Source organism: Siphateles boraxobius, unplaced genomic scaffold (assembly GCF_051911475.1).
Source record: "Siphateles boraxobius isolate OS27281-9 unplaced genomic scaffold, OSU_SipBor_1 29, whole genome shotgun sequence".
Lineage (NCBI taxonomy): Eukaryota > Metazoa > Chordata > Actinopteri > Cypriniformes > Leuciscidae > Siphateles > Siphateles boraxobius.
The window spans coordinates 1209066-1231252 of record NW_027508908.1 but is presented as its reverse complement, the minus strand read 5'-3'; the positions used below and the strand labels follow the sequence as shown (position 1 = coordinate 1231252).

At 38.0% G+C, this 22187-nt stretch overlaps 1 protein-coding gene across 1 annotated transcript in view; it reads right to left on the bottom strand.

Annotated features, from left to right (window-relative positions):
- Window positions 1-187: 187 nt before the first annotated feature.
- The window catches only part of usp34 (ubiquitin specific peptidase 34), a 78598-nt gene continuing 56598 nt past the window's right edge, over window positions 188-22187 (bottom strand). Inside the window, exons 48-77 of the mRNA XM_077245885.1 lie at window positions 22022-22100; window positions 21854-21907; window positions 21419-21514; window positions 21256-21320; window positions 19966-20041; window positions 19775-19822; window positions 19571-19636; window positions 19012-19092; window positions 18577-18662; window positions 18281-18449; window positions 17240-17314; window positions 17012-17163; window positions 16586-16739; window positions 16008-16052; window positions 15819-15923; window positions 13203-13350; window positions 12220-12524; window positions 10284-10613; window positions 9148-9305; window positions 8646-8724; window positions 8431-8557; window positions 7446-7553; window positions 7258-7362; window positions 6248-6372; window positions 6042-6165; window positions 5782-5861; window positions 4572-4712; window positions 3465-3611; window positions 3216-3372; window positions 188-1798 (exon numbers count right to left, since the gene is read on the bottom strand). Of these exons, the coding sequence (XP_077102000.1) occupies window positions 1155-1798; window positions 3216-3372; window positions 3465-3611; window positions 4572-4712; window positions 5782-5861; window positions 6042-6165; window positions 6248-6372; window positions 7258-7362; window positions 7446-7553; window positions 8431-8557; window positions 8646-8724; window positions 9148-9305; window positions 10284-10613; window positions 12220-12524; window positions 13203-13350; window positions 15819-15923; window positions 16008-16052; window positions 16586-16739; window positions 17012-17163; window positions 17240-17314; window positions 18281-18449; window positions 18577-18662; window positions 19012-19092; window positions 19571-19636; window positions 19775-19822; window positions 19966-20041; window positions 21256-21320; window positions 21419-21514; window positions 21854-21907; window positions 22022-22100 (4129 nt within the window). The 3' untranslated portion in view covers window positions 188-1154. The remainder of the gene's footprint in view (window positions 1799-3215; window positions 3373-3464; window positions 3612-4571; window positions 4713-5781; window positions 5862-6041; window positions 6166-6247; window positions 6373-7257; window positions 7363-7445; window positions 7554-8430; window positions 8558-8645; window positions 8725-9147; window positions 9306-10283; window positions 10614-12219; window positions 12525-13202; window positions 13351-15818; window positions 15924-16007; window positions 16053-16585; window positions 16740-17011; window positions 17164-17239; window positions 17315-18280; window positions 18450-18576; window positions 18663-19011; window positions 19093-19570; window positions 19637-19774; window positions 19823-19965; window positions 20042-21255; window positions 21321-21418; window positions 21515-21853; window positions 21908-22021; window positions 22101-22187) is intronic.

Below are 22187 nucleotides of genomic sequence, written 5' to 3'. Positions count from 1 at the left end.
TTCAACACAATATTATTTGAAATGTTTATCATTGCATTTATAGCATACTTTTTTGTTTTTACAAAAAAATAATAGGAAGTATGCAGTGAACACTTTATAGTATGCTGTACGCTAATATTCTATTCCGAACGCAGCCATCTTAGTTACACTCACAACAGAAAGAAAAAAAAACATCCCACAACCTGTGTTTTGGACTCGGTTCATAATTAAATCATATTAAAATTTTATTAAGTTATATCCTATATTAAAATAAATGAAAACAGAAAGACTGAGAGAGAAATCAAATACAGAGAACGCAAGAATGACATCCAATAGATTATGGAATGTATTTCGGTAAATAAAATAGAGCTCCAACTGTTCCATCAAATGTGCAATATTCCGGCCACAAATGATCTGAGCCTGAAAAGAGCACCGTAAGTTTCTATATACACAACGTAGGTATATATATATACAGTAGATTTACATATACAGTATACTGCGCTTGAATGGATATATACTGTATACATATACCTTACAGAAATATATATATATATATATATATATACACACACATATACATATACATATATATATATATATATATATATATATATATATTTTAACCATCTCATTTACAAAGCCAGGCAACATCTAGAAGATTCTTTACAGAATCAAGGTTCTTGTGGTTCGTTCTTTCTTTTCAATATACAAAGTAAACATAGTTTTTGATATCCACCACAGAGAGAAAAAACCCACAGCAAGGCCATTTCAGCCTCACGTCTGTAAGTACAAAACTGGCACAGAAGACAATCGTAATTATAATAATAATACACGTGAATAAAAACGCAAATTAAATTATGCACTGATGGGACTAAAATGTTGTAAACCTTTTCCCTGTTTCACTGCAGGCTCGAAAACAAACCACTTCAAAACAAATAAACCAACACACTTACGGCTTAAAAAAGAAAAAAACTCCCCTTTGACGAAAATAGCTGATATCGTTCGCTTTCCGTTCTGTTCAATTAATGCGGAGCTCAGTTGGTGAAGAGCAAGGCCAAAGGGTGAAAAAAAAAAAAAAAAAAAGTTGACTTCAATTACTCTTTAAAAGACAAAACTGAACAGCATGGCGAACGGAAATGGAGAAATGCGAAAAAGGAGGGATGTGAAAAGTAACGTCACAATGCCGAGGGGCGCGTCCCTCCTTTTCCGTTCGAAAGTTTGGCGACCACCCCGATAGTGGCCTCGACTGTGCGTGACAGCATCTCCAGGGAATCCTGCATGTGGGCGTGGCCACAGACACCTGACTCCGCCTCCTGGAGCGAGCAGCTCCGCCCCTCAGAGGCTTCCGGCAAACTGGACAGTAAAAGCACCGAGTCGGCGGAAGTGGAGGGAACTTCCTCTCTTTCTGGCTCCGCCTCCTGCTCTTGCGGTTCCTTCCTCCCATCTTCCTCTTCCTCCTCCTCTCTTCCCGCTGTCTGCTGCGGAGCTTCGTCCGCTCGGCCGAATGCTTCGGGAAGAGAGGAGGATGACGACGAAGACGAAGATGATGATGATGACGAAGCGTCCATTTTCTTCTCCTCGAGGGACGCGCTGTCGGGAGAGGGCGGGTCGTTTTCCGTTCCCGGGTCGATGAGGGAGGAGTCTCGGGTTTCAGTGTCCGATGTGCTGGTGGGCGTTAACGCCTCCCCGGGCTCCGCCTTCTGCTCGGAGCAGGGAGCCAATGAGGAGGAGGAGGAGGAGGAGGGAGGGTCTCCTGCACGGTCGTCAGCACTGCTGCTCACTCTCCGACGCTTCACTGGAGTCACACCCTCCTCGTCCGCTGAGGAACACAATAAACAGATGTCATCGACTGCAGGGGCAAATGCACTATACATATTTAAAAATGATGCATTTTTAATGTGGGATTAATGCAGTGTCACATTTAAAGCGTCTTTGAGTACCTTAACAATCACTTTATACATTTTTGTTTAATATTAAATAAAATACTATTATGATGTACAAAAAAATACAGCTTTTTGTCATTTAAATGATTGTTATTAATGTAAATTATTGTTTAAAATGTGCATTTGGTCATTTAGATGCTTTCAAATTAAGAATTGCTCATTTTTGTATCCCGAGCTGTTGCTACCATGTTAAAAAATAAATTTATGAATAAACAAGTATTATATTTGACATAAAATAATTCAAAGAAATTAACATGATGTGTGATTAATGCCTTTGAGTACCTTGAAAATCCCTTTATAAATGTATAAATGAATAACTAAATAGAATAGGGGAAAGAGAAAAAGAAAGGAAAGGGGAAAAAAAAGAGAAAGAGAGAGAGAGAGAGAGAGAGAGAGAGAGAGAGAGAGAGAGAGAGAGAGACAGAGAAAGAAGATAAATAAATAAACAAATGAAAGGAAGGGGTAGAAAGAAAATAAATGTATTGATTGCATATGTACTAATACATTCAGTGGTGCTATTAAAATAGTAGAAACAGAATATATAATAATAAAACTATACATTATGATTATATATATATCAATACATTCACACATACATAAACAAATTATATTAAATAAATTATTATTATTATTATTATGAACAATAAATACAGCTTTCTGTCATTTTAAATTATTGTTATTCATGTAAATTATTATTATTTTAAAAATGTGTTTTTGGTAATTTAAGATAAATAAATAATTATTATATTTTACATCAAATAATTCAAAGCCACGATGAACAAGAAATGTATACTCCCTTTTGTGCCTGTAGATGTTGCTACCCTTTTAATAACTAATTAATAATAATAATAAGAATTATTATTATTATTATTATCATCATTATTATAACAGCAATATATGTATATATGTTTCTGTTATTGTTATTATTATGATTATTACATTTCAGATAAAAACAAAATTCATAGCCACTATGATCAAAATACACAGTCCCTTTTTGTGCCCCTAGATGTTGCTATCAATTTATTAAATAATTAATAACAATAACAATTCTCCTTGTTGTTGTTGTTGTTGTTATTGTCATTATTATGATTATTATATTTCAAATAAAATATTTCAAAGTCATGATGCACAAGAAATGCATACTTATCGATGCAATTTTGTCAAATGCATTTTTGCGCCATAAAATTGTTTAAAAATAAATAAAAATCACCATCATGTGCTGCTTTTAAATTATTTCATTCAGAATATAATAATAATAATTGATTATTTAAGAGTGTTTGTGTATGTTGAGACCTTTGGCTTTGCGCTCCTTGGCCTCCATCTCTAGTGTTGCGCGGTGCTGGAGACACAGTCTGCATTTGGACAGCAGCTCCTGTAGAGCGGGAGCCAGAGCCGGATCCAGATGCTGAGGGGTAGACACCGACAGAACCAGCAGCAGCGCTCGCAGGTCCTGCAACACACACACACACGCACAGAGAGAGAGGGGGATGAGTGAAGAGCGAGGGAGCGCTGGCACAGACGCGAGGAGGGAGCTGGACTGACCGCGTTCAGGAGGCTGCTGGTCTTGCTCATCTCTGCTCTCTGATTGGTCAGCTCAGGCTGAAGGCTGTGGTACTCGTTCAGAAGGTTGGTCACCAACACGTTGACGAGATTCGAGCAGCTCTGGCCTGATAACACTTGCACCTGCACCTAAACACACACACACATCCAGTTTCAAACCACAGCGGGACAGGCTCAGTGTCACAGAGCAAAGGAACAACTTAACTTGGGTTAAACACGTCACCTTTGAAATTATAAGCCTGTTCTTAACCTAGGGTTATGAAGCTTTACAATACTAACCCTGATCTGCAGTCACAAACATATCAGGATTAGGTGTCAAACACACAAACATTAGATCATTTGGTAACACTAACATTTTAATTCTACACACAGAAATGGGCCTTTAATGTAGGTACATTTAATTATATTTAATAAAGTTATTCTTTTTCCCTCATGGATTCCTTCCCACAATGCTTTAATTTGCTAGATTATATAATCATACCATTCTAATTCTGATGCCAATATTTATTTTAGATAATAATTAAATGAATTTATAATTCATTATTTTTAATCAGACAACAATGTGGTGAATATTTTGTGGTGTATTATGGCAAAACTAGTTGTGTTAAACATTTTTACAGCAGTGAGTTAAAGAAAATATATGTCTAATCATTTTAAAAAAAAATTATTCAACATATTAAGGACTAATTAGACTAAATTAAATTGTAAAAATGTTAAATGGGAAAAATTGCATTTCTATATTGACTGTTGAATTTTGCAATCCGGAAATTCCTCTTCCTGTCATTCTGATCTAATAGAACTGAAAGAGAGCCGCTTTAAATTCTGACTCAGTGTATTAAACATATAGTGTATCATTTCTATGTATGATAATTTACAGTGATAATCTACAGCAATTATATGATTTTGAAATGAGAGGCATGAAACTAGCACAGTTTCTGGAACAGGTCAATTCTATCTTTGACCACAGAATTGATCAATCAGGTATTGGAGAGAGCCGTGCCGTGACTCCAGCTGTTGAACTGGATCAAGAACAACCCGTTACGTTTAACCTGCGTGAGGAGTAGAGTAGATATGTCTGTATGTATGTACTTTATGTAAGAAGCAGGTGAGGAACGAGTAGGCGATGTTGTTGTTGAGGAAGTTCCTCTCGTCCATCAGGATGCATTTCATGTATTCTCCAAACGCAGGATCCTCACACAGCAGCTTCACACACGACTGAGCCATCGCACACTGACAGAGAGAGAGAGAGAGAGACGTCAGGAAACACACACTTCTGCTGTGTTTTCAGTTATGTGTCTGAAGTGTCTGCTGCTTGAAGACACACATAACGCATTCATCTGAGATGATGTGTAGATGCATGTGTATAAAAATGATCATTTTTAAAATTGAAAAATTATACCTTTCTAGGAATGCTTTCAATGTGTGAATAATTTTGAGAGTCTCATTTAAAGTGTGTTTGAGTATCTTGAAAAGACCTCTAAAAATAAAATGCATAATAATTTTGACCATACTGCATATTATTATTATCTACATATACTGTATATTATTATTATCCAGCAATAATATTGTATTCTGTTAAAAGTTATAATAGTGTTTAAAACGTGCTTTTGGTAATATGTAAGATGTATGATAAATGCATAATCCTAACAATGCACTCCTACCAATAAATAAATAAATAAATACAAGTTATTATTATTAATTTGTAATAATTACAAATTTTTACAACTCCTTTTTGCACTCCTAAAGATTAATTAAATAAATAAAATGTATCATTAATTTGTTAGAAGTATAACCGCATAATCCTTTTTTACAAGCCTAACAATTAAATAAATAAATAAAATGTATTTAATTTATAAGATGTATAATAAATGCATAATCCTTTTTGCACACCTAACAATAAACAAATGCATAAATAAAATGTATTATTGATTTTTAAGAAGTATAATAATTGCATAATCCTTTTTACACTTCAAACAAAAAAATAAATACGTAATAATTATATACAAATAAATAAAACATAATAAATTATTACGTAATTATTATTATATATATTAAATAAAATATAAGATAAACATAATAAAATATGTAAATAAAAAATTCAAATCAATGAATGACATTTATTTTAGCACATTTTCAGGAAATCCACATCCGATCATGCTTAACAACACCTCTTACCTGTGATAAAATCTCTGACACACGACCTCTAGGGTATTATTTTTCTTTTAGTACGCGCGTGTGTGTGTGTGTGTCTGTGTGTGTGTGTGAGAGAGAGAGAGAGAGAGATGACAGAAGGTTTTACCTGAGATTGAGCAAGTTCTGTCCAGAGTTTGGGAAAGAGAGCCAGATGTAGAGGAAGTCCTTCATAAGCGATCAACACACCTGCACACAGGTGAACAAACACCATCAGAACACACACACACACACACACACACACACACACACACACACACACACACACACACACACACACACACACACACACACACACACACACACACACACACACACACACACACACACACACACACACAGAGAGAGAGAGCTGAGAAGTGTTCTTACTCAGTTTCACCAGAGTCTCTGTGAACTTCTCACAGTTGATGGCGACTCGACAGAGCAGGTGAATGAACTGATGATACGACAGGAAGTAGTCCAACAACATCCTGTCATACACCTCATCTTTACCCTGCAGGAAACACACAAACACACTCTATAAGCGACTAAAGCTCAGCGTGTAAAGCGATTCACCGTTGGTCTCACACACACACCTTGCTGGTCTCCACCATTGAGGGCAACAGGCACATGTTGAGCTCCGGTCTGGGAGGACGAATATTGTTCTTCCCGCCCATCAGCTTGATATTCTCTCTACAGGGCAGATACGGCCCAAACGACACTATACAACACACACAAATACTGTTACACCATGTGGTGACCATAGGATTATTACTTATTCATTGTTTTTAACACCATGTCAACAATAAAGCTGAAGTCATACAATTAATCAAAAAGTTATGGTATATAAAAAAATTACAATAAAATACATCCAGGTGATACTTTTTTTAAAATACATCAGTTACACATATCTCTGAATATGAAACTAAAACCATAAAAAATTATTATGTTGCTTGAAATTAAGTAAACTGCACTGAATAAAAAGTTGTAAGTACGCAAATTGGGAAGCCACTCGTGTGAACCTAGTAAAACAACGTTATCAAACTTAGTTTTGAAAGTACTAAACTTTTTTCTTATACTTGGATTTATTTCATGTAATGTATGTCCATTAGCCTGGGAGAACCCAGACGAACTTCCGGCAAATTTAGATTTGCTCTGCAAGTTAGTCTGGCGAATAGCCCATTCAAGCTCATTTCCAATCTTTCCAAATCGAGGCACCAATCACAAACGTTGAGGCGGGCTTTACAAGATGACGATCGATCTGATTGGTTTTAGGTCTATCCAATTGCTTACAGGGCATTTGAGCGACGTCTGTTGGTGACTCCCCTTTGGAAATGAGCTGTCAATGAACCTTCCCCAGATCAGTTACGACTGAGAAGGGTCTGGTTTTAGCCAGGCTATATGTCCATGTTATACATCCCATTCCATCTGCCACTTGTTATTTATATAAGAGTGTATTGCTGGTCTAATGCCAAAAGGTGGAATTTGACATTCTGAAATATTCAAGTTGCGAGGCTCTTTTGCATCGACATCTGCTCTCTTGTATCCAGACAAACCAATATAAAGGTGGTGATGGTGTATGAGTGAAGCTTGAGGTGGGACTCACTGGGGATGTTGCTGTGGTGGTACGTGCAGTGGTTGTGCTGCAGGAAGGGCACGAGTGTGTGCAGGAAGTCATGAGGGCTCAAGAGCACCAGCTCCTTCAGCACATCTGAGGACCGACACACATGTTCAGATCACACTCGGGGTTTATTTCTAAAGCAGTGCTTCTATTTCGTGGATGTGGCGACTCACCCAGACAGGCGTTACGCAGCTCTGGTGGGCTGTAAGAGTTCAGCAGCGTCAGCAGTTTATGGGCAAAATCAATTCTCTCCTGCCACTGGATCAAAGCCTGCTTCACATCTACACACAGACACAAACGATCAGTTACTGACATTACATGTAGAAGTGCATGATGGGCAGTCGAAAAGGGTAATGAGTACTTTTGTAGTGCATGTCAAGATGTATTATGGGTAATGAGTACTTTTGTACTCCGCGTTAAGGCGTATTATGGGTAATGAGTACTTTTGTACTCCGCGTTAAGGTGTGTTATGGGTAATGAGTACTTTTGTACTGCATGTCAAGATGTATTATGGGTAATGAGTACTTTTGTACTCCGCGTTAAGGCGTATTATGGGTAATGAGTACTTTTGTACTGCATGTCAAGATGTATTATGGGTAATGAGTACTTTTGTACTCCGCGTTAAGGTGTGTTATGGGTAATGAGTACTTTTGTACTGCATGTCAAGATGTATTATGGGTAATGAGTACTTTTGTACTGCAGGTTAAGTTGCAAGCTAAATTGGTACTTTGATTTGCATAAGGTCAACTATGGGTAAAGGAATACTTTTCTACAGCATGTTTAGGTGTATTATCAGTAAATTAACAATTTTGTATAGCATTATGGGCCATTGCTTATTTAGGTGCATTATGGGTAATGGAGTATGTTGCACTGCAAAACAGTACTTTTGAATTGCACATTTAGGTGTATTATGGGTAATTGAATACCACTGCATTGTAGGTTAAGGTCCATTATGGGTAATGGGGTACATTAGCGTTCAGGTGCATTATGGGTAATGAGTACATTTTGTACTGCATGTTTAGGTGTAAATGAGCACTTTTGCATTGCAAAGGTGCATTGTGAGTAACGGAGTACTTTGGTGTTGTTTATTTAAAGTGCATTATGGATAATCCTATAACTCAAGTTTAAGTGTGTGGTGTATTGTGGGTAACGTACTACCTTTACGTTGCAAGTAGGGTCGCGTTGCCTTTAAAACAGACAGGAATATCGACAGCAGCTCCACTAGATCACCGGTCACATGACACGCGGTGGCCTCATGGTACATCATGTGCAGGGTGTTGAAGGACTGCAGACACAGAAATATTCAGTTGTACACGACGGTCCACTAGAATATGCAGATGAATGAAGAGAGTGAATGAAGAGAGCAAGAATACCTCAGTCATGAGGATGAGTCCTCTGTTGAACACCACCAGCAGTCTGTCCTCATCGTTCTCCAGCAGGATACGGAAGGCACTGAGAGATCACAGAGTCTTAGGGTACATTTACACGACAACGATATGCTTAAAACGGAGAAGTTTTTCCTCGTACAGACGACACCATTGTCAAAACGATCCCCATTCAGACGGATCCGCAAAAACGACTAAAAACGCTGTATTCTGCTGCCAGGCCATTAGATGGCGATGAAACACTATAGACTGAACACGTAATGTGCATGTTCATGAAGTCATAGTCTTCACAGATTCACGTTTTTGTTGTTTACACGGAGACCGTTTTCAAAAACTTTCACTTTGAAACCCGTTTTCAAAACTTAGCGCACACAAAGTTTTACGTTTTTAGTTGAAAATGGTGTCATGTAAACAGCCCCTAAGTAGGAATACAAATGGTGTGTAAAATGTTCTGCGAGGCTTTACCGAGCACGTGTGTGTGTGTGTGTACCTGATGAGTGTGGTCCAGCAGGAGCGTCCGTCCAGACAGCGCAGGTAACAGCTGATGGTGGTCTTCTTGAACTGCTTCACGTCCTCCAGCTCTTCCTCTCTCATATCAGGCCTCTGAGCTACAAACAACTGCATCAGGTTAAACAACTCCTCCACCGCCTGCAGAGAAAGAACAAACATAGTGTTACTTGACGGAACTGAATTAACCTCAACAATAGATGAAGCTTAACTTCAGGCATCATATTCCTTCAGACAGTAACAGGAGTTTCTTCATTAAAATAGGCTTGAAATTGTTTTTTAATGAATTGAGTGAATTTTTCTCAACTTTCAAAAAATGTTGTTTGTACATTTCAGGAGGTCAAACTAAATGCAGCATTATTATACACACACAGTTTTATTTTATTCAATTCTACATTTCACTTAATAAGGGACTACAATTTTTGCAACCCTGTTATCAAAATTGGGGGCCCATTTACACAGAGAATGCACACTGCTTTGTTTGAATTCATTAAACAACCAAATTAAATATATAAATCTATAAAATGTATAAAATAATAAATAAAAAAAACATAACAAAATAATTTTGCAAGGTTGGAAGGTTGGAATAAATGTACCATTTATAGTGTGGTTACAATTTTATTTATTTAAAACAAAGGCTTCCAAAGCCTTTTCTACAAAATCCAAAGATTTTATTAAATCTTAATAAAAGGATTTTCATAAAAATATGAAGCAGCACAACTGTTTTTACCATTAAAAATAATAATAAATGAGCATCAAATCATCATATTAGAATGATTTCCGAAGGATCATGTGACATTGAAGACTGGAGTAAGGATGCTGAAAATTCAGCTTTGATCACAGGAATTACATTTTGATTACATTTTACAATATAAACACATAATTTATTTTTAAATGTAATTATATTTTAGAAAATTACTGTTTTAATAGTATTTTTGATTAAATAAATGCAGCCTTTGAAGAGACTTCTTTCAAAACCTTTTAAAAAAAATGTCACCAAAACTTTTGATCAATAGTGTAGTTACTGATAAACTGTCCCATAAATTAAAGAAAAAAAAAACATGTTTGTTCATATTTCTTATGTTATCTTTTGTAACGGTCGTAAACTGCTGCACTCACCCCCGGGTACTGGCTGGCGTGGGGCGTGAGGTTCTTGAAGGCCCACTGTATGTTCTGGTGTGACGCCAGCTGGCGGGTGAAGGCGGGCGACTGCTCGCAGCACATGCGCAGGATGGCGTAGTACGCCGGGAGCATCCCGCGGTTGAACAGCACCACCTCCTGATCGTCGTGATCCGCCAGGATGTAGTTAAAGGCGATGTTTTTAGTGACCACAGGGTTTTGGACGATGAGACGCACGTTCTCGCTGCAGTCCACGCAGACGTTATACCAGAAGGACAGGAGAGCCTGCTTGTTGTGATTAGTGGCGATGGCCGGCTCTGATAACTTGGGCTGTGAGAAAGAGAGAGAGAGAGAATTTATGGCATTACCAAATTCAGAAAAATGTAATCATATTTTGGGCGAAAACTCAAAGCTCGATCAAAACGGCAGCAAAATAAGTAATAGCCTGCCACAAACTACGAGAGTCACCCAGTGGACAAAACTAAAGTCAGAATTATTCTTATCTTGTCTGAAACAAGGTACAAATGTGTTTTTTTGTTTTTTGTCTAAATAATTCATGTATTTGTTCATGTTCATGTATTTGTTTACTGACTGATTTATTGCTCAATGTAATGAAGAGAGAGAAGTGAGAGGAGAGAGATAGAGATAGAGAGAATGGAGAGAGAGAGAGAAGAAAGAGAGAGAGAAGAGAGAGAGAGAGAAGAGAGAGAGAGAGAGAGAGAGAGAGAGAGAGAGAGAGAAGAAAGAGAGAGAGAAGTGAGAGAGAGAGTAGAGAGAGCGAGAGATAGAGAGAGAGAGGAGAGAGATAGAGATAGAGAGAGAGAGAGAAGAGAGAGAGAGAGAGAGAGAGAGAGAGAGAAGAAAGAGAGAGAGCAGTGAGAGAGAGAGTAGAGAGAGCGAGAGATAGAGAGAGAGGAGAGAGATAGAGATAGAGAGAGAGAGAGAGAGAAGAAAGAGAGAGAGAGAGAGAGAGAGAGAGAGAGAAGTGAGAGAGAGAGTAGAGAGAGCGAGAGATAGAGAGAGAGGAGAGAGATAGAGATAGAGAGAGAGAGAAGAGAGAGAGAGAGAGAGAGAGAGAGAGCGAGAGAGAGAGAGAAGAGAGAGAGAGAGAGAGAGAGAGAGAGAGAGAGAGAGAGAGAGAAGAAAGAGAGAGAGAAGTGAGAGAGAGAGTAGAGAGAGCGAGAGATAGAGAGAGAGGAGAGAGATAGAGATAGAGAGAGAGAGAGAAGAAAGAGAGAGAGAAGTGAGAGAGAGAGTAGAGAGAGCGAGAGATAGAGAGAGAGGAGAGAGATAGAGATAGAGAGAGAGAGAGAAGAAAGAGAGAGAAGTGAGAAAGAGAGACATTGAAACATTGATTCCATCATTCATTGAACTAAGTGATACTGAGAAAATGCCCTTCATACTTGTAGAAGATGAGAACACAACTGCACTAGCTGCTAAATATGTGTTAGCCTTTCACAATGCCAGATGCCAGAGACGTTTAACTATCTAGAGACCCGCTTTATTTATTCATTTTTTAAGATGGATTGTATTTATTCATTTACAATTCTACATGTGGCATGATCTATACTTGGCTTGGCGCGATTGTCAAATCGTGCAGGCTGTGATTTCAGTTAATGTCCACATCATTATTTTTTTTATTCATGTGCCTCATAATCTTTAATCAAAATAATTCCCCTCCCTCTTGCAACATCATATCTTCTCTGATGATGTGTTTACTGGCGTGAGGGCGGGGCAACCCGTCACTCACATGAGATCCACCAATAGCAAACCACAACCATCCAATCAATTCCAGATGTACAAAATCAAGCCCCGCCCTACATTTGTTCTTGTTTGAGAAGGCGTTTCACTCGAATATACGTCACAATAGGGAAGAAAACACTATCGCAATTTCCGATTCATCATATGAGCACCTAAAAATCTTCATGTGTAGTACCTGGAAGAGGTTCCAGAGGTCCATGAAGTAGCTGGAGAACATGAGCTTCTCTGTTTTGGAGATGAGGCAGTAGGTCATGAAGCTGAAGTACTGCACCAGTTTGGTGGTCCCGTGCACGGGCACGTCCACGTAGAGCTTGGCCCGGCCCAGCAGGCCCAGGAGCAGGTTGTAGACCTGGTGCAGAACCACGGTGGTGTCGGGACTCAGTGGGAGGTCCCGCGTGGGGATGTGGAGCGAGCGCGTGGAGCGGAACATCTGACGGAAGGAGTTGCTCGGGATGAGAGACACCAGCAGATACGCCGCGGCTAAGAGAAATGCATTGAAGACATCACTAAATAATCTGACATTTTACCAGGAAAAATAAAGATGAAACAAAAAGACTAGCTGTTTATGCTTTAAATGTGTGTTTGAACACTTAAAATGTTATCTAGCGCACATTCAGACATTTTTAAACATGTGTAGCACGCATGTAATACTTATCATGCGTTTATTAATACAAGTAAGATTTTTATATGTTTTTGAAAAGTCTCTTCTGCTCACCAAGTCTGCATTTATTTGATAAAAATACATTGTTGCAATTTAAAATAGCTGTTTTTTGTGTGAATATACATATATTAAAATATAATTTATTCCTGTGATCAAAGCTGAATTTTCAGCATCATTGCTCCAGTCTTCAGTGTCACATGATCCTTCAGAAATCATTCTAATATGATGATTTGAAGCTCAAGAAACATTTATTATTATCAATGTTGAAAACAGTTGTGCTGTTTCATATTTGACTGGAGAAATTATGATAAAAATTCAGCTTTCTTTTCAATTCTAATAATATTTCACAATATTACTGTTTTTATGATCAAATAAATGCAGCCTTGGTGAGCATAAGAGACTTTCATAAATATTAAATAAATCGTAAATATTCCAAACATTTGACCAATAGCATATATATGTGTGTGTACTGTTGTGTAGATTATGTGTGTTCTTACACGTTCGGACACGAGGGTAGTTGTGCGCCAGCAGAAACCTCTCCACCCAGTTCTCCATGTTCTGCAGGACCCAGCTGTGAGCCAGCTTATTACGAGGAGTCTGGACGGCCAACCAGTCCAAACACTGAGACGGGTTATACTCGATCACCTGAAGCAGACACACAGGGATTACACGCTCAGATCAGTGAGGCAGATGCAACATCTTAAGTTCTCCAAACAGCCACAATTCATCATTGACACACATCTCATGACTCGTATATAGCACCGTTTCAGTGGAGCAGTGAGAAGATAGTACTGGGCGGTATACCGGTTCTTACCGAATACCGGTGATGATATGAATTTTTAATATACTGCAATACCAGTGTGAGTGGCTTTAAGATAGTTGGGAATGCGGTGCGACACTGTTTGAGAATGGTCGCTTTTCACTGTTGCACTGTGATGATGCACAGCTGTACGTGTTACTAGCGTGACGGTGAAGATGGATAGGTTCAACTATAATTGATAGCTTTCAAATTTTATTACAGTGTTTCCCATACATTGGTTCACAATATGAACACTGCCCGCCACAAATAGATTTTCCAAAAGGCTTTGACATCGTTGAATAAACATGAGCACTGCACGTTTCAAAGTCAAAACGCGGCTCGGGTGTTTTTATATGAATGTATCTTTGAAGGGAACTGACTGTCTTTATTATATATATATATATATATGTGTTATTTTCATTCTAATCATTTCTTTATCTTTCCTGATAAAGCAGCGTTTATGAGCGTTTATTTTCAAAGTAGCTAACGCCTTCCCTAAATGTAGCTAAATGACACCAATTGCATATTAGCATATTCATGACATCATCGCGTCATACTTGCGTTCTGCCTGCCTAATGTGTTTTCTCTCTAAATTCATGCTCGCATTCTGTATTTTAATATAATATAATATAGCCGAATGTCCAATAAAGCTGTTCTCATTCCCTATAATATTTTTGTCAGACAATAGAACAAATAGCTATGATATAGTGAATCACAAAAATTTTTTATATGTGTAAAATTATCGGAATTCAGAGAGTACAGGAACTGCGTGGAAGCTCTGTGATAGTGAGTATTACAAGTAATAAGCACAAGAAAAGAAAGGAAATTAAAATAGTACAAATACAAATACAAAATTCTTTAAATATAAAACAAAAGAGAAGCAGATAAGTGACAAGTCCGTGTAAAAACAAAAAACTGCCGCGCGCTCAACACATGAATGTGCTGCTGCTCGTCTCAGCCATTCACTGCACAAGGTAGACGCAGTTAGAGAGAGTGACGGCAGGGAGAAAGCAAGAGCTCCCGCTCGCAGGACAGTACTGGCAACATCTGGAGGTTACTGAGGTTAGTCTAAAAAGTCGCTAGATTTGTTGCTAGTCGCTTTTTCGAAAAAAATGTCTGAAAAGTCTCTAAAAATAGCGACAAGGGCGCTAAGGTGGCAACACTGGTTCAGCCAAATCCTGGGGAAACCGCTTTGTGTACAGCCGTTGCCGGGGAAACTGCTTTGTGTTCAGCCGTTACCGGGGAAACTATTTCTGCCGCTCCTACAGCGCCTCCTGCTGGCAACTCTTCATGAACAGCTTAACAAACCTGTATTAATACTAGTGTGGGATTTTTCTACAACATTCACGCCTGACAGGAAAATAGGGCATTCTAAAGGCCTGTTCACACCGGGACAAATTTCGCACGCGATACTCGCCGACGTTTAACGCCTCGCTATAAAACAAAGGGCGCCAATGTGAGTGTGCACACCGACACGAAAAACGCCACGCGTAAAAGCATAATTTTTTTAAAAAACGCCTCAGGTTCGTTTTTTTTATTTGACGCGTTGCGTCAAAAACTATCCGACCAATGAGATTGGTGCTTTCGCTCACGTGTCTGGAGCTTCTGAAGTTACAGTAAAACACAACTTGGGGGCGCTCAAACACAAAACGGTCTTGCCGAGCACACATACGTAACGGCGAAGAAGATATACGCCAAGTAGCGTCTACACACTGCCGGGAAGAAGACGAGGAAGATGCAAGCCAAGATAAATGTAGAGCTGCTGGTCTCGGTGTCGGAACATAAGGAACTGTCTGACAAACGCGACTGCGACTACAAAAATATTGATAAAAGAGAACTGTTATGGAGTGGTATTGCAGACCAAATGGACCTCATTGGTGAGTTTAATTGACTTTCATGTACATAGGCTTGTAACTTTTTCCAACATTTTCTGTTATTTCTGGGGTATTTCCGTTTTACATTAAGCGCCATCTAATGTCAGGGAATGAATTTGCATGTTCACTCGGCTCATCGTCAGCGAAAATCGCTTGGGTGTGAACACAAAAAACGCGTTGAAAAAAAACGCGTGCGAATAACGCGCGCCGATATTCGTCCCGGTGTGTATGGCCCTTAAGTCGATCTACTGCAGTATTTCCTCTCTCAATCAGTAGAAAATGTGGTTAACACCCAATCATCCTTGAAAAAAAAAGATAAACGTCATATACCGTGAAACCGGGTATAATTTTGAAAAATACCGTGATATAATTTTTTGGTCATACCGCCCAGAACTATTAGAGGGTATAGGAATGATGGGACTGTCTGTGGGCTGATTTACCTCCCAGATCCTCTGAAGGATGTAGGACGCAAACGAGGGCATTCCCGGAGGACCAGCAGCGAACTCCATCAGCATCGTCAACAACTTGAAGAACGGATTGGCTGCCTGTCAGACACAACACACATGGTTAGTTAGTGTGTGTAGCTATTAAATAAATAAACAATAACGGTTGTGAGATTTTTTTTTTACCTCTGGAGTCAGTTTAGCGATGGAGGTGAACAGCATTGACACGATCTACACCAACAGAAGAACACAAACCATGAGAACACGTTACATATTGATATTGATTTGATATTGTGTTGATGCTTAGCTATACTCTCAGACAAAATCTGTCCCAAGAACTAAGCTACACTAAAGTTCAAAAGTTTGAGGTCATTCATTTCTTCTTTTTGAAAGACATTAATACTTTTATTCAGCAAGGATGCATTAAACTGATCAAAAGTGACAGTAAAGACATTTATGATGTTACAAAAGATGTCCGTTTCAAATAAATGCTGTTCTTTTGAGTTTCTAATCATCAAAAAAATCCTGAAAAATATATATCACAGTTTCAACCAAAAATATGATGCAGCACAACTGTTTTCAGTATGATAATAATAAGCAATGTTACTTGAGCATCATATCATCATATTATAATGAATTCTGTTATATTTTTTTTGATTATATTGATTATAAGTAGGGTTTGTGTTACAAACCTGTAGCTGTTATCATTAGTTTTATAAAGAAACACTAGAAGTCTATGGTATGCCCTCAGTGGGACATCTTACATGTTCTGCCAGACGGTTGTTGTATCTGCAGAGGCTGAAGATGAGGTTGCAGGTCTGTCTGATGTTGATGCTGTCTCTGATGTGTTGGAACAGAAAGGGAAAACCTTTTCCTCCGGTCAGTGCGGCCATGTCACTCTGAGACAGAGTCAAGTGTCTAAAATAGACGGAGACAAATGATCAGACCATTAGATATTACCAAGGCAAAGCCTCAATTATAAAGACATTTATTTCTACTGTATTACAGTAAAAACAACTGATGCAATGTTTTGCAACTCTGGTTAGTGATGCTAATGGAACAGAAATTACACTTTAACAGCTCCAATATAGGCTTAATTTTCTGTAAATTATTTTGGGGTGAAATATGACCCATTATGGGTGATATATGAGATATTTTTATGAGATTAATCCAAACACTTCAGTGCACACCTCTCAGATCTTGACTGCTCCACCAGCAGAGCTATGAGAGCGATCATCTTCTCCAGAGCGGCCGGCCGGTACTTCTCCTCTGCCAGCGAGAGGATGTCCTCCTCTTCATCCTCCTCGCCCTCCTCCTCCTCAGATAACACCTCCACCTGAGGCTGAGACAGAGAGAATGAAGTTATTATTTGAGATCAGGGAACCAGAGATTGACTACCCAGAGGAAACGGTACTCACATTTTCAGGTCCTTTAGTGCCCATGTAGAAATGCACCATAATAGAGATGGCTTGCAAAGACAAGAGGAACTGACTCTGCGAGGACAAAAAGAAGAAAGGAATTATGAAAAAGGAAATAAAGAATATGCTGCAAAACTTGTAAAAATAATAAATACATACAAATAAAATAAGTAAAATAAATAAATACATAATTAAAATAAATAAAGGTGCAGTGTGTAATTTTTAGCGGGATCTGGTGGTGAGGTAACGAATTGCAAGCAACAGAAGTTACGGTGCGCGACAGGAAAAGATGTCGACGTCTGAAACAGCAGAGAGTAGCCAGTTAAGCAATGAGGTTTCTTTACAAAGATAAATTAAGAAATTAAGAAACCACAGTGACGAAACGCGCTCTGTAGAGTAGTATGTCCGTTTAGGGCACCTGTAGAAACATGTTGTATGTAGATAGAAATGGCTCATTCTAAGGTAATAAAAACATAACGGTTTATTATGTATGGTCTTTATACACCACTGAAAACAGAGTTATGTATTTTATATTGCATTTCTGTCAACAGATCATCCTAAATATTACACAATGCACATTTAAATAATTAAAAAATGAATAAAAATAAAATTAAGTAAAATAAATAGATAAAATACTATAAAGAGTAAAAATGTATTAAAATAAAATAATAAAATAAATTATGTAAAATAATTAATAAAATGAAATAAATAAAATGAATAAATAAAATGAATAAAATAATGTTTTTCATTAATTTTAACTTAATTCATTTTATTTTAATGTATTTCTTTGTTTTATTTAATTAAAATAAATATAATATTATAAAATAAAAAAATAAAAAAATTTAATAAAAAATGTAATTAAATGCATAAAATAAAGAAATACATAAAAATAAAATAAATAAAATAAGTAAATAAGAATACAAGCAAAATATGAAAATAATTTAAAAAATAAATGAATAAGTAAAATAAAAAAAACATTTATAAGTAAATATTTACAATAAATAAACAAATACATAAATAAACAAATACAGGGATGGCTACCTCCTCTTCTCCCATTTTGGCAAACTCGTACAGGAAGGCGAAGTATTCGGTCAGGTGTTTGCTGTGTGGCTTCACTCCGTGCTCCATGATTGACAGCAGTGTTTTGACGAAGCGCGTCACACAGGAGCGGCTGCCGATGTCCTCCACCGGCCCGTCCATGTCATCAGAGCTGTAGACAGACCAAAACACACACAATATAACAGCACATATTGGGTATGGAAACATGAGGGCAGGATGGTTAGTTAGCGGGCTCCAGAGGAAGAGAGAGAGAGTGAATTAAAGAGAAAGAGACACACCCGTCCTCCATGCCCGGCTGCAGGTACAGGTGAGCGTGAGCCGGTCTGAGGCGCTGAATCACGTGGATACACAACCTCTGGAACATCTGAAACGTCACAGCAGTGTTTATTTCAATCAAAAAAAGACTGTTTAATCAAAAACAGATTTTTTACTGTAAACATGCTAAATGTTTATTTTAGGGGTAGGGTGTGGGGTTTTCTGTTAATATTATTAATGATAAAAAATAATAATTACATTTAAATAGCCAGGTAGATGTGTTAAGGCAAAGACTTTAGATATACCAAGATGATGCACTCAAATTATTATGAAAAACAATATTTATGGTAAGCATTTTTTGAGATTTCAGGATTCCCCCGTTAAAACAAATAGGACTTGGAGGACTGAAATAGCTGTGTGTACAGACTTTCCTTAAAAGGGACTTTGGTAACACTCACCTGTCGTACGATCTGATTGGGGCACTTGATGAGAATCTGCATGGGCCACCAGTTATCATCTGCCATCTGATCCAAAAACCACTGCACACACACACAGATATGGCATATTACCCACAAAAAAATAAATAAAATATCACACTGTATTAATTCAACAGTGCTTATTTCACAAACCCTCTCCATTCATTTGGCTTAAAAGTGATTTTCTAGAGAAGACACTGGAAGTTCTGTGTGTAGAGGTTTGGCTATTCTTGTGAGGTCCTATTACATATTACTGGTTCTCACTAGTTAAAAAGGCTTATAAATTGGCTAAAACATGTTTTTATTCAAATCTAGTGTTTCTGTGATGGGTAGGTTTAGGAGTAGGTGTTGGTTTAGGCCATAGAAAATATAATTAACCTGATATAAAATCAGTGGAAGTCTATGCAATGTCCTCAAACTGTGTGTGTGTGTGTGTGTGTGTGTGTGTGTGTGTGTGTGTGTGTGTGTGTGTGTGTGTGTGTGTGTGTGTGTGTGTGTGTGTGTGTGTGTGTGTGTGTGTGTGTGTGTGTGTGTGTGTTACCTCGCAGGCAGCTTGGTTGTTGTTAAACTGTTTGGTCAAGAGCTCGATCCACTGCAGCATTGTGGGCTGAGAGAAATAAGCACAAGATGAACTTACAACAAAAAACAACTTTCAAACAGAAAACCGCATCAGGTCTGTCCTGTAAGCTATAACAGAAGTACATTACACCAAAGATGACGGGAAAACAGAACAACGCCATCTCACCTTTTCTTTAGAGTGGATGAACGTCTCCAGAACAAACGACGTGCTGAGCTGTGAGAAGAGGAGAGGAAAATTACTTATTTTAATTAATATCCAAAAATAGGAACCTCAAAATTTCCCCGTGGACAATAAGAGTATAGATGATCAAGTTTCATCATCTGCTCTGACAAAGATGTCCATGTGGACAGACTAACCTTAGCCGTCATGAGCAACACGGATTTAGGATCTGGTAAAGTGCTGGGAATACTGCTGCACAGCTGCCACATGAAACTACAGAGAAATAGCAAAAGAAAAGAAAAAAATTAAACAAGAAATGGAAATGAGAATAAGTGCCCAGGTCAAATAAAATTAAAAAACAATTTAAAAAAACAAAATGTGAAATATATATAATTTAAAAATTTTATTCGATTAAATATGTATTTAAAAAAAAAAAATATATATATATATATATATATATATATATATATATATATATATATAAAGAAAATGAAAGAAATAGAACAGAAATGTAGATAGACATAAAATAAACTATAAAATAACATTAAAGGAGAAATACAAATATTAAAGATCATAATAAAGTGAGAAGAGAAGAAAAAGGAAGGGATGAGGATGAGGAAGAGAAAGGGGAAGGGATGAGGATGAGGAAGAGAAAGGGGAAGGGATGAGGATGAGGAAGAGAAATGGGAAGAGGATGAGGAAGGGGACAAGGAACAGGAAGAGTAGGGGGAAGAGGATTAGGAAGAGGAAGGGGAAAAGGACAAGGGAGAGGAAGAGTATGAGGAAGGGAAGAGGAAAAGGAAAAGGACAAGGAAGAGGATGAGGAAGGGATGAGGAAGAGGAAAAGGACAAGGAAGAGGATGAGGAAGGGATGAGGAATAGGAAGAGGATGAGGAAGGGGAAGAGGATGAGGAAGGGAAGAGGAAGGGGAAAAAGGACGAGCAAGAGGATGAAAAGCGTCAGCTAAATGAATAAATGTAAATGTAATGGATGAGGAAGGGGAAGAGGATGAGGAAGGGAAGAGGAAGGGGAAGAGGATGAGGAAGGGGACAAGGAACAGGAAGAGGAAGGGGAAGAGGATGAGGAAGGGAAGAGGAGGGGGACAAGGAAGAGGACAAGGAAGAGGATGAGGAAGGGAAGAGGAAGGGGACAAGGAAGGGGAAGAGGACAAGGAAGAGGAAGGGGAATGGAAGAGGACACGAAAGTGGAAAAGATGGGAGGAGAAGAAGATGAGGAAGAGAAGGGGAAGAGGATGAGGAAAGGGAAGAGGAAAAGGAAGAGGAAAGGGAGGAGGAAGGGGAAGAGTATGAGGAAAGGGAAGAGGAAGGGGAAGAGGATGAGGAAGATAAGGGGAAGTGGATGAGGAAGAGAAGGAGAAGAGGATGAGGAAGGGGATGCGGAAGAGAAGGGGAAGAGGATGAGGAAGGGAAGAGGAAGAGGAAGAGAAAGAGAAGAGGTTTTGTGAAACTGCTCTACTGTTCTCTCACCCAAAGTATGTGTGTTCAAAGATGTTCTTGTCCTGGAGAAACTGCATGTTGTCGTGCCAGATCCACTGTGAGAGAGAGACAGAGAGATGAAGCGTCAGATAAATGCTCAGCCTGACAGATGTGTGCAGTGAAGACTGAGGCTGATATACAGTGAAGTCTGTACCTCCAGAAGATCCGGAGAAATGTCGAAGTTAAAGTCCTTCCCATTCTCCTCCTCTACCTCCACTCTCTTATAGAACAGCATGTAGGCACTGTGGGTCTGAAACACACACCCAACACACACACCTTACTCACAGTCCAAAGCATTTTACAAGAAAAAATCTTGATGGAGACTCATTTAGATAGATAAACAATAATGTATAATAATATAAAATTATGAATTATGATAATAGCTACAATTAATATATAAAATAATAAAAATAATACAATAAATAAAATAACAAAAAAAACTATTGTTAATAAGTATTGTGTTTTTTATTTATATATATATATATATATATATATACACACACACATAGTATTTATTAATTTAATAACTAGAATGAATATATAAAATAATAATAAACGTATTATTGTTGTTGTTCTTAAAAAAACCAACCTTCTCAAAGGAGAAATCCATGAACTTGTCTGTGACAGAGTCGTATGTTTTTGTCTGAAATGAGACAAGCATTTCTAAATTACAACCAAATAAATTATCATTTAAATTACTTTATCCCAAAAGCACAAAAGATGACTTGATTTGGTAGGAAAAATATAAAATACATACGGTCATCTCTCCACCGAAACACTCCGAGGCCAGCTGGGCCGAATCAAAAGGCTTCACCTCAGCGTCATTAAACAGGTACCTGCAACAGGAAATGACATCATCACTTCAAAATACATGACATCAAACACATACATGACCCTGGACCACAAAACCGGTCACAAGAGAT